This window comes from Mus pahari, chromosome 21 (genome assembly GCF_900095145.1).
Source record: "Mus pahari chromosome 21, PAHARI_EIJ_v1.1, whole genome shotgun sequence".
NCBI lineage: Eukaryota > Metazoa > Chordata > Mammalia > Rodentia > Muridae > Mus > Mus pahari.
This window is the reverse complement of record NC_034610.1, coordinates 4,805,619-4,818,511: the sequence shown is the minus strand read 5'-3', so window position 1 is coordinate 4,818,511 and position 12,893 is coordinate 4,805,619. Positions and strand designations below refer to the sequence as shown.

Below are 12,893 nucleotides of genomic sequence, written 5' to 3'. Positions count from 1 at the left end.
CTCCTCTCCTCTCCTCTCCTCTCCTCTCCTCTCTCTCCTTATTCTCTAGCCTTTCTTCTCTCTCTCTCCTTTCCCCCCTTTCTCTCTTCTTGGCCATGGCCGACCTTTCTCTCTCTCTTTTACCTCTCTCTATTCTCTCTTTCCCCCTGCCTTTCTACAATAAAGCTCTAAAACCATAGACTGTCTCTGTTCAGCTGCGTAGACTTTTGCCTGTATGGGAACCTCTCTTCCCTATGCCCTCTCTCCCATTACCCCAGGGCTATAGCCCCTTATGGTTTGGGGGACTGATCTTGTCGAGTGGGTCAGAGGCTTGGATGCCCACCCGGGGCTGAGTGGAAAGTGTCTGGCAGCCCTCCTGTGTCCACCTGTCCAGAGCATAGGTGGAACTCTGGCCGGACATGAGCCATCCTCCCTCCCCCCTCACCCCCCCTGGCCCCTTTTAGTTCCCACACAACCCCAGTCCCTAACTCTTACCAGTGGTCTCCTGGGAAAAGAACTAACTCACCTGATGACTCACTGTTTCTTTGTATGTTGGAACATTGCAAAGGCCACACCTTCTAATAGTCCCACTCCTTGGGCCAAACATATTCAAACCACCACATTACACTCCCTGACCCCCATTGGCTTGTTCAAACACATGAGTTTATGGGGGCCATGACTAGCCATAGCATAATGCAAAATTCATCTAATCCGACTTCCAAAGTCCCATACTCTGTAGCAGTCTCTACAATGTTAAAAGTACAAAGTCTCTCCTGAAATTCATGCAGTCTTTTAACTGTAATTGCTTAAGACATCAAAATCAAAAAGCAGATCACACACCTCCAACATCATCATGTATATTAAGGAAATACTGGACCAAAGCAAAACAGAAAACCAGCTGGGCAAACTCCAAACTCCTCGTCTCCACGTCCAATGTCAAAGAGCTCTCCAGATCTCCAACCCCCTTCATCCGTGTTGACAGCTGTTGGCACATCTGGCATTCAGCAGCAACAAACTTCATTCTCTTGGGCTGGTTCCACTCCCTGTTAGCAGCTTTCCTCGGCCGGTATTTTACGACTCTGGCATCTTGAACACCTTGGGGTATCCAAGACAACTTCAACTTTACAGCTTCTTGTCCCAATGTCTAGCATCCACACGGGATCTCAGCTCCTCCAAAGGGTGTGGGCCATCTGTAGCCTTCTAGGCTCTGGTGGACTCCACTCCACTGCTGCTGCTGTCCTTGGTGGTGGCATCTCCAATTGGCTGAAATCCTCCACTGCAACTAGGCTTCGCCCATAGCCTCTCATAGACCCTCTTCATGGTGTGAATGAAGCCTCTCCTTTGCATGACCCCTTCAGTCCTGTCAACTGCAACGGAGACTGCACCTTCACCAATGGCCATCTATGCCCTCTCACAGTGCCAAACCTCAGCTGCCCTTCATGACCTCTTCATGTCTATAAAACCAGTACCACTTGGGTGATTATTTCACATTACCAACTCCAGTTGTAGCATGAGATACAACCTCGACTACCTCTGGAACATGGCTTCTTCGTGATCTCAGAAAGCACTTCCCAAAAGATTTCACCTCGGTGATGTTGGTCTCTTCTTAATCACTGCCAATTTCTTAGCCTCAGCTAATCACCAGCAATTGTCCCAGTAGTTCATTTTACTCTTGACTCTAAAGCCAGAGCCACATGGCTGAAGCTGCCAAGTTCTGCTGTTTACTGGAGCTGGAACATGGCCACCATGTTCTATTACATTATCACCAGTTTTCTGTTTTCCAACTCATTCAAGCCTAAGCTTGCCTGTCCTGGAACTTGTTCTGTAAACTCACCTTGAACTCAAAGGTGTGCGTGGCTCTGTCTCCTGGGATTCTCCCCGCTCTTTCCCTCTCTCTCCTCTTCTCTACCCTTCTACCCGCTCCTCCCCCCCCCATTCCCGCATAATAAACCTCTCCCACGTGGGAAAAAAAAAAAGACAAGATTTTAAAGACAAGGGCTAGAGAGATGGCTCAGTGGTTAAGGGCACCAACTGCTCTTCTAGAGGACCCTGGTTCAAGTCCTAGCACCCACATGGCAGCCCCCAACTGTCTGTAACTCCAGCTCCAGGGGATCCATGGCACCAGGCATGCATGAGGTGCACATCCCTGTGCATACACATAAATAAAAGTGAAATAAGTAAATATTTACATGGCAGCTTATCTCCATTATCAAATGGAAACATGGTGTGTACGTTCTAATTTTCTCCCCTTGTTTTTAGTGTTCTTTTTAGTTAGCATAAAAAAGAAGGGATTTCATTCTCAATTTTTTTTAAGATTTTTTTTTTTTTTCTAAGTGTTGGGATGTTGTGCCTGCAGGTATGTCTGTGTACCCCGTGCATGCCTGGTGCCCACAGAGGGTATTGGACCTTCAAGAGTTAGAGTTACAAACAGCTGTGAACTGCCACGTGTGTGATAGGAATTTAACTCAGGTCACTAGAAGAGTAGCCAGCACTCTTAGCTGTCACTCGGGCCACTGACACTTGTGCACATATATGCTGTGTACTTATATGCACTTTGTTCGTATCTGCTCCCATACCCTACTCCTCCACTCCTCATTCTCACTGGCCCCTGCACCCACCCCCAGTAATTTCCTTTCTGCCTGTAAGGTCTTTACATTTATGTATTGTTAAATCTAAATTCCACACTCGAGAGAAAAACCTAATGTTTTATCTCCCTGACCCCTGTCACCCTCTACTCCCCTCCTCTCTCCTTAGGACCTTTGCTCCTTCCACAAAGTCCCCTTCTGTCATTTCTTCTTCCCTGCCACCAGCAGCACAGGGGACTAGCACCCGCATGTGAGGGTACATCGCAAACCAGGAGATCAGCAGGCCACAGGAGTTTCTGGCTTGCAGTCTTATGGGTCTGCCATTCTCCGTCCATCTTTAACCAGAACAGCGATAAGTGGTACATGTTGTTGAGGGGCTGCGCTTGAAGAACTTGCCCAGTTCCAAGGGCACCTCCACATGACAGGGTCTAACAGGAGTCAGCTGTATGTTAACTAACAGGAAGGAAAGAGATACCAAGGACCAGCTTGGAGAGGGTTTCTGAGAGAAGGGGTGTTTGAGAGCGGTGAGACAAACAACTTGAAGTTAAACTGTGGCTCCAAGCTGGCGGCCTACGTCTGCTCAAGGTGGCTCCCTGCACAGCCCTCTGGACTGTGTAGTCGGCTTGAGACAGCTCTCTCTGGTAGTAGAAATTCTAAAGGCTCTCTGGATAGCTCATGGGTTTTCTGACTAAAGTCAGAAAAGTTGCTATAAAATATTCTTGGATCTTCCGACCAAGTCGGAAATCCTGTTAGAAAATTTCTAAAAATAATTCTTGGGTTTTCCAATCAAAATTAGAAAGCCAGAAGAAAATCTAAAAGCGTTGTGTCTGCTCTTCAGACAGCCTTCTCTGGGAAGCGCCTAGAAAGCATTCTAAAAGAGCTGTGTCAGCTCTCTCAGTAATTCTTGGAATTTCTGACTAAGAAATTCTGTTAGAAAAAAAATTCTAAAAGAGCTGTGTTCGCTCTCCATGAATTTTCTAACTAATATCAGAAATCCTGTTTGTTTAAAAACGAAAACAAAAAAACAATCAAAAAACAAAACAAACAAACAAACAAAACTCTCCAGAACCGTCCAGACATCTAAGCTCTTAATAGAAAAAAAAAAAAAAAAAAATTCTAAAAGAACCTGCCATCACTTTCAGCTCCCGGATCTCACGCAGATTAGGTTTTTATTTGCATATCAATTCAATTATTTACTCCAGGTTCCCTCTCTACCCTCCAGGAACCAACACTCCACGACCTTAGCCCCTTGACTCTTAGCACACGGGTAGACAATAAAACAGCTGGGTGGGACTCCACCCCGGAATTCCCATTCCAACCATGCCTGGACCTACATTCCTCTGTCCTAGGCTGACCTTGAACTCAGGAATCTGCCTGTCTTTGTATCATTCTGACTAGCCGGCTCATAGTGTAGCTGCTTCTGTCCCTTAGATCTATGAAACTCCTTATACAATTCATATTGCATCCTTATATTTTTGCATAGTTGAGACATTATGTATTTTTGAGCTCATGTATTTAAAGTTCTTTTCCACCGTCTTAATGGCTGCCTAGAGGGTCCCAGCGTTTACCACACCGCTGAGACGTTAGCCACACCTTTGGCTCCCTCCTGCTGTCTCTGATTGTCACCGAGTCATTAACCTTAACAGGGAAGACATTCCTTGGAGGAACTTGAAAGTATGTCCATTATTGTACAAACAAGCCTGGTGCCCACAGCAGCCAGGGACATTCATGGAGGCTCAAGCCCTGTTGGCCCTGTCCCAGGGGCAGGAGCTATGTCATTCCACCCCAACTAAGGCCATGCGGGACTCTGCTAAGAGTCACCTCTCCTCCCCACCCACAGTGAACACTGCTTTCTACAGAGATGAATTACAATGTTAGCGTTTTGGATGTGTGAGGAATGAGAGAAAAAACAAACAATTCTCACATAGTGTAACAATTTTTCATGTGTTGCCTAATATCCTATAAGATATTTTAGAGAGGCCAGGTGTGGTGGCGCACGCCTTTAATCCCAGTACTTGGGAGGCAGAGGCAGGAGGATTTCTGAGTTCAAGGCCATCCTGGTCTACAGAGTGAGTACTAGGACAGCCAGGGCTATTCAGAGAAACCCTGTCTTGAAAAACAAAAAGCAAACAAACAAAAAAGATATTTTAGAGAGACTTAAATGATGTCACGCTGGGCAGTGATGGAGCATGCTTTTAATCCCAGCACTTGGGAGGCAGAGGCAGGAGGATTTCTGAGTTCAAGGCCATCCTGGTCTACAGAGTGAGTACTAGGACAGCCAGGGCTATTCAGAGAAACCCTGTCTTGAAAAACAAAAAGCAAACAAACAAAAAAGATATTTTAGAGAGACTTAAATGATGTCACGCTGGGCAGTGATGGAGCATGCTTTTAATCCCAGCACTTGGGAGGCAGAGGCAGGCGAATCTCTGAGTTCGGGGCCAGGCTGGTCTACAGAGTGAGTTCCAGGACAGCCAGGGCTATACAGAGAAACCCTGTCTGGAAAAACAAAACAGAACAGAACAGAACAAAACAACAACAACAACAACAAAAAGCAGAAACCGATGTCACATAGTCACACTATTCCAATGTATTGTGTACACCCTAAGACAGCTGAAAATGGCCGTGTCTTTGATGGCAAATATTTTAAAATTTTCTCCTCTTTTTTTTCACTCACTTAAAAATCTTTTATGATCCTTCAAGCAAACCAAAACCGGGTGGAAAATAGGGGACTTTTAAATGTGTTATCCCAAGACAAATGCCTGTGGGCCCAGAAATATTTGAGACTGGCGTTAACTCTCATGTGAGCTTTCTGTTCATAAAAGTTAGACAGCCCCGAGGCAACTGCTTGGATACCTTGGCAAGAAAAAAAAAAAAAAAAAAAAGCCAATAAGATAGGTGGTAAAAATGGATAACGGAGCCCGGTTAGAGTCAAGTGGAGCAGCACTTGGATAGAGACTGCTTTGCTTGGAGCTCAAACAGTTCTCTGCAGGCAACTTCACGGTCCCCCCGCTTCTCATGGGGGACTGGATGTCTGAGCCCAGAAACCAACAGCAAGCAAAGGGAAGGGGCAGTCTCAAAGGAGGTCCCTGGATAAGGGACTCGCCGTCGCCTGTGGACAAGACCGTCCCCGTTCCAAGAGAAACGCTGGGAGTCTCAGCTCTTCTTCCTGCTGACCGAGTTTCACCTTGAGACACTTCTCCAGCCTCAGCCTCCTCAAGCTGTAACGTGGGACGGTGGCACACACACCTCACAGGAGCTTCCTTTCTCACTTTTTGTTTCTTCCTGTTGTTTTTTGTTTGTTTGTTTCTTTAAACTTTTTTGTTTGTTTGTTTGTTTTGGTTTTGGTTTTCCAGACAGGGTTTCTCTGTATAGCCCTGGCTGTCCTAGAACTCACTTTGAAGACCAGGCTGGCCTCGAACTCAGAAATCCACCTGTCTCTGCCTCCCAAGTGCTGGGATTAAAGGCATGCGTCACCACACCCAGCTTTGTTTTAACTTTTTAAAACAAGGTTCCATGTTAGCAAGCTAGGGTGACCTGGAACGCCCCCTGTAGCAGAGTATGACTTTGAATCACAGATCCTCCTGCCTCCAACCTCCTGAGTTTAGGGGGACCACATGTGTGCTCTACCATGCCTGGCTTATACAGTGCTCAGGTTCAAACCCAGTGCTCCGTGCACATTAAACATGCACTCAACCTGCTGAGCCCTCTGAATACCACAAAGGAACATACTCTCTATTAAATGTAGTATACTGTCCCAACTCCTGTTGATAAATTTTGAGGAGCCATGTAACACTGAATAAATATGTGAACAATAAATAGATGTGAACCTTGGTGTATTTTATACTACATTACTAAATTTTTAATATGAATTTAAAATCATGAATTTATTATGGCTATATATTTTTTTAAATGAAGAATCAGCTGTCTAAATGTGGGAAAAGAGGAGAACCTCAGATAGGCAGATGGGATTTGTTCCATTTCTCTAGAGCCTCCGGACTCAGGAGCCGCCTCGCCTCCCTTGCTGTCTGGTTGTTCTCTCTGGGTCAGAGTCTCTCTGCCCTTGTTGCTTGGTTATTCACTACAAGAGCTGTTTCTGGAATGGCAGGTTGGCACGGGGAACAAGGGCTTGCCCGGTGTTTGCCACAAACCCACAGCGTCTGTGTCCTTTGTCCCCACAGGAGGATGTATGCACATGAAGTGTCCTCAGACCCAGTGCAAGCTGGAGTGGTGTTGGAACTGTGGCTGTGAGTGGAACCGAGCCTGCATGGGGGATCACTGGTTTGACGTGTAGAGAGGCATGTCACTTGGCCCTGGACGCACGACCTCATGGGAAACTCCAAAGACTCCTTCCTTCCTTAGCCATTTCTTCTCAATGCATATAAGCACATACGCGCACACGCACAAACACAGGCTGCAGATTACAGAAGCAGCCCCTAGGTCCTTTCCAGGGTACCCACAGAAAACCACAGCACCTGCTGGCCCCAGCGGGAGGAGGCAATTTCAGCCTCTGGCTCATTCGAATGTCAGAGCTTAGATGAGAGTGCCCCTTTGGTTTGGATTCTGTAGAAGCCACGCATGAGGTGGAACGTGTTTTCCAGGGCTGTTGCCACGCCCTGGATAAGTTACACCTCTGTGGATTCTCAGAAGCACGCTTGAGACCTGAGGAACGCTGTTCTTAAGTAGCAATCATCTATTCCCAAAGGGCCCTCGGCAGTAGCTAAAACTATTTGTTTATCCCCCCCAAATCCTATCTTTATAAATGGTGCCGATGAGATTACAACCCCTCTGTATACTAATCAGCTTATCAACCAAGTGGGAACCTAGGGAAGCTAATTGGATGGCAGACTGTTTAAATCACAGGGAGGACGCGGACGCCAAACCTACTTCCGTTCGTTTAATTATCTGCAACTTTACAAAGAAATGATCTTTTTTTTTTCCCCCTGAAATGATAACAAAGTCTGTAATTTGGTTTGGAGTATTCCTACTGCAGCCTGGAAGTTTAGCTTCACTGTGAATTTAACAGAGAAAGTGCCTATTAAAGGGGACGTTTTTAAGAGACAATCCCGTGATGCTGCTCCCATGCTAACAACAGGGTCAAGAAACACAATGTTTATAGAAGGAGCATCCCTAGACCATCTAAATGAGAGCATGCCTGACCCCTTCCACCACAAGTGGGGACACCTCTGCATATCTGCTCCCTCCTCTGCTGTTAAGCCTCAGGGAGCCCCATCCACCCACTGGTCCTACAGACAGGGCAATACACACACACACACACACACACAAGATAGCCTTCAGATCAACATACATCACACTCGAGTGTTAATCTTTCAAGGTTTTCTTTTCTTTTTCCTGTTTTTTATTGTTTTGCTTTTACTTTTTTTTTTTTTGTGGTGGTGGTGGGGGGCACTATCAAACCTGAGGCCTAGAGCTAAAAATCATATAGAAATGATGGCATCTTGTGATGTAAGGAAAGGCCAGCTGGCCTAAGTCCACACTTGTGTCCCAGTGGCCCTAGACTCCACCCAGCCAGCTCCAGAATGGGTGTCATACACAGACCCAAAATGAAAAAAACACCTGTCATGCAGCGGTCAGGAGTCTGATGTCACCCATCACTATTGTTTTTTGCATCATTGTGTTTGCCTCTGCCTCCTTCCACAGCCGTGTGACGTCATGGCATTGGGAAGCCAGGACAATGTTTGCTGTTCTGCTTTGGGTAGAGGGACTGACTCCCTGAAGCCCCGCGGCTCTCCAGTGTGGTCCCTTTCCTTTCTAGCAGTTGAATCTGTTTTCTTCAGAATACAATAGTGATTCTTAAAATAACCCCAAAGACAGGCATCCACAGTGTGTGAGCGTGAATCACAGCCTGCATTGTGTGAGTGTGAATAGTGGGATAGAAAGTGGATGTCAGAAGAGTGGAAATCAAACCTCTGCAAAGCAATCTTTCTCTTTCTGTGAAATGTACTAAGAAATGCCCAAAGTATCTGTGGTGGTACCCAGACTGACAAGCAATAAAGACCCAGACTGTGAATGGAAGCATCAAGAGTGTCTGAGCCTATCCTTGGGGTTGCATTTCTGATCAGTTTTGGAGAGGCGGGAGGGAAGATGGGCCGCATTTCTCTGTGACCTCTCATATGTGTTTATAGAAGGGACATTTCTAGATCATCTAAATGAGAACTTGGAAGCATCAGCCACTGGGGGGAAATGGCCTCTTTTCTTTCCATAATTAACCTCGGGGGCTCTGCTCTCTTAATTATCAGTATTTCAAAACAAGATCTCACTCCCAAACCTAACGGTTACTTCCCTCCTTGCTCACAGACTTGCCCAGGTAAGTGTTGACAAGAGAAACTGGGTCTGGAGAGTCTGGAGTCATGACTTAGAGGTTAAGAGAGCACTTGCCCCTTTTGCAGAGGACCTGAGTTCAACTCCCAAGCACCCAGAGGGTAGCTTGCAACTGCCTAAAACTCCTGTTCCAGGGAATCTGATGCCCTCTTATTTCCACGGGCTCCTTCAGGCACATGGTACTCAGGCAGGTGGGTTGAGCACGAGAGCATGCACGCATACACACACACACACACACACACACACACACACGATTAGATAGATAGATAGATAGATAGATAGATAGATAGATAGATAGATAGATAGATAGATAGAGTAGGTAGATAGATAGATAGATAGATAGATAGATAGATAGACAGAAAGACAGACATATTTTAAAGAGAGACAGGAAGAAGCTTGAGTCCAGGGAGATGGCCTAATCCAGTAATGTGGTTACTATAAGGGTTATGAGGATGAGAGTTCAGTCTTCCAGAAACCAAATGAAAAAGCAGATGTTTCAACACACACCTAAAATCCTAGCACTGTGAGACAGAGATGGGGGGGGGGGGAATCCCTGGGGCTCACTGACCAGAGTTACTGACTTGATGAGCTCCAGATTCAGTGAGAGACCTTGCCTCAAAAACAAAACAAAACAACAAAAAAAGGAGAGAGGCAGAGAGAGAGGAAAAGAAAAAAGAAAAGAAAAGAAATACAGAAACAGACAGACAGACATACCAACCTTAGAGGACAATAGAAAACTCAGCATCAACCTCTAGCCTCCCCATGAATGTGCATCTATGCACCACACACATTAAAACTAAGACATCAAGATTGGGTTGTGGTGACCTCATGCTGCTCTGGGTGTTTTTATTGGGCACATTCCTCATTGTTGTTGGCAAAAGCAACTTAAGGAAGAAAGTGCTAATTTTGTCTCACTATCCGAAGAGTGTTATGGTTAAAGATGATCATCAACTATACGGGACTTAGCACCACCTAGGTTCATTCCTGTTGGGAGGTCCAAGATTGGGTGAAGTGAGAAGACACACCTAATTGTGGGCAGAACCTTCCCTGGCTGTGGCCGGAGAAAGGGAGCTAAACACAGCGTTTGTCTCTCACTGCCTCCTGACTGCAGGGACAATAGGACCAGCTGTCTCTCGGGTTCCTCCTGCCAAGCCTTTCCCACCAGGATGAGTACAAACTCAGACTGTGAGCCAGAACAAGTTCCCACAGCCCCCTTCTTTAAGTTGCTTTTGTTAGGGATTCTGTTACAGCATTAAGAAAAGTAACCAACACGGCTGGGTCTCTCACCTCTGGGCTAACCAGCAGCAGAGAATGTTGATGTTCAACCAGCTTCCTCCTTTCCCCATTTACCTCTGGTCTGGAACTCCAGTTCACCGGATGGCCTTGCCCACACTCCAGGTGGGTCTCTTTTCCTTAGTTACGCATTTTGGAAACACCCTCACAGACATGCCCTAAGGTGTACGTCCACTGTGATTGCAAATCTGATCAAGTTGACACAGGAGATGACTCTCAGAGCTAGGAGTGTGGACCCTGCGTCTTCTGAGGAACATTACGTGGTCGTGCCTGGCCCATCTCAGTGTGTCTTTCTGGAGCAACCTGAAGAGACCATGTCTGGTGCCAGGCCACCAGCATGCTGAGGACCCCACTAGAGTCAGAACCCTGAGAAAATCCTACATTCTGAGAAAATGAAAAAAGGTGAAACCCACCCACCAGACACCCAGGACCTCCACAGAGCAACGGCTGCAACGAAGGCATAGGTACGCGTGAACCCTGTGTGTGTCAGAGCTCTGTGCATTCCCATTACAAAGGCAAGGCCAGCGAGGGCTGGCAAGTCTTGCTTTTTCATTTCTGTGACTTTATTCCAGAGGGACCCTGAGCGAGTTGGACAAAGGTTTCTCTGGCTCTGACCTACATCCCACTCAGATCTAAGGACACGGGTGACATCACCTCTACTTCATAAAGCCTACACCCCCGTGGCACTGCTGTCTGCTACCAGCAGGTGGGTTGTGTCCCCACAATTCTTGGTTCTGATTTCAAACTCAAGAATGAATCAGATGACATATTTGAAGAGATGCTTTTTAGCATCAAGTTATTCAGTGTCTTTCCAAGAAAAGCTTATACCTACATTGTTCTTTTATTATAAAAATAATTATCCTGTTATTTGTGTTCATTGTAGAAGCATACAGAAAGAAAAGTAATTATTTTTCATCTTATTTCTACTTAGTGCCAGGCCAATGAGAGGGTTCAATGGCTAAAGGTGCTTGCCACCAAACCTGATAGCTTGAAAGAGAACTGACTCCCAAAGCTGTCCCCTCACCTCCACACATGCACCATGAGACACGCACAAAATTAACTTTAAAAAACGCAAGTGGCTGGGCATGGTGGCGCACGCCTTTAATCCCAGCACTTGGGAGGCAGAGGCAGGCGGATTTCTGAGTTCGAGGCCAGTCTGGTCTACAGAGTAAGTTCCAGGACAGCCAGAGCTATACAGAGAAACCCTGTCTCGGAAAACCAAAAAAAGAAAAAGAAAAAAAACCCTGCAAGTGATTTATTCGATGAGAATGTCCCTAGGCTTCGTCATGCCCTATGTCACACGGGGCGATCAACCCATCACTCCCTTGCAGCCCAGCGGATAAAGAGGCCCACCGGCTCCCATACAGATGCATCCTGCAGGGGCTTACCCATTCGGAAAACATCCTTGGCAGCCCTGGCAAGCCCCCAGAGTCTCCCCAGGGACCTGCCATGTGGTATCTGGGAATCCCTGAATCCCCACATGCTTTGCCCCATTAGCACCCAGCTTTATCTGCAGGGCCATCTCTCACGCAGGCATTAAGCTGTTCTGATATCACAGATTCCCAAGGATGTATGTCCACCCTGTCCTCATCTGCTCCAGCTTCCCCGCCCCAGGTTTGGCACATTCACTGTCCCCATTCGCTGGCCTGCCCCCAACCCTCCTGGAAGCCCTCACTAAACACTGTCTTCTCAGTTAGCAGCCACCCTAGCTCCCTTCACAGTTCTCCCTATCCCCCTGTCTCTCAACAAGCAACAAGCCCCACATTTGCTTGGCCTGTTTTTCTGGTGCTGACAGGGTTGTCTTGCTTATGGGTTGAATAAGTGTCTAGAGGACAGCTAGGGCCTCTCTCTCTCTCTCTCTCTCTCTCTCTCTCTCTCTCTCTCTCTCTCACAGACACACACACACACACACACACACACACACACTCACTCTACCCACCTTGTAACTGTGCACAGTCAAGTGACACCTAGTTCCCCTATGCAAGTACAGCCCTAGCCTCCAGCTGCCTCCAGGTACATACTTCCCACTCGGTGTACTAGGGGACATGTTTGTGCCTTCCCCTCATCCTGCAACCCACACAGCCTCAGTCACCATGAGTGGCAGATGTGGCTCAAGCATAATGTCAACAACAGCAGAAGCATGGGCACCCTTCTTGGATTCAGGAAGGTTCCATGGCAGGAGTGAGTTGCCTGCCTATTCACTGGGCTTGGTCAGCACACCATGTGTGGATGGCCTGCCTATGCCTATTGCATCCTGTCCCTGACTCTTACACCAGTGGGGTGGGGGTGGGGGAGACTGCTTAGGAAATAATGCTCACGGAGCTAGCCATGACCATACAGGGAACCATGCTGGCCTGGAGAATCTCCAGAAAGAATATTAACAAGTCAAGAAGCCTGGTGTTCTGGCGAAAAATGAAGACTTGGAGTCAGGTCAGCAGCACATTGTTCTGTAAAGTGCCACAAGACAAATGATTTGGGCTTTGTAAAGCCATAAAGCTCTATTCAACTACTGTGCTCTGGCTAGGGAGTTTGTGTGTGTGTGTGTGTGTGTGTGTGTGTGTGTGTGTGTGTGTGTGTGTATGTGTGTGTGTGTGTGTGTGTGTGGTGTGTATGTGTTCACATGTGTATGCATGTTCATGTGCGCATGCATGTGTATATGTGTGTGCATGTGTGTGCACATATGTGAATATGCATGTG

At 46.8% G+C, this 12,893-nt stretch overlaps 1 protein-coding gene across 2 annotated transcripts in view; it reads left to right on the top strand.

The window, feature by feature from the left end:
• The window catches only part of Prkn (parkin RBR E3 ubiquitin protein ligase), a 1,168,744-nt gene extending 1,160,150 nt beyond the window's left edge, over positions 1-8,594 (top strand). The window contains exon 12 of one of the 2 annotated variants that reach the window (XM_021221288.1): positions 6,743-8,594. In XM_021221288.1, the coding sequence (XP_021076947.1) occupies positions 6,743-6,855 (113 nt within the window). In that variant the 3' untranslated portion in view covers positions 6,856-8,594. The remainder of the gene's footprint in view (positions 1-6,742) is intronic. The other variant, XM_029533198.1, reaches the window with a different exon arrangement.
• Positions 8,595-12,893: the final 4,299 nt, after the last annotated feature.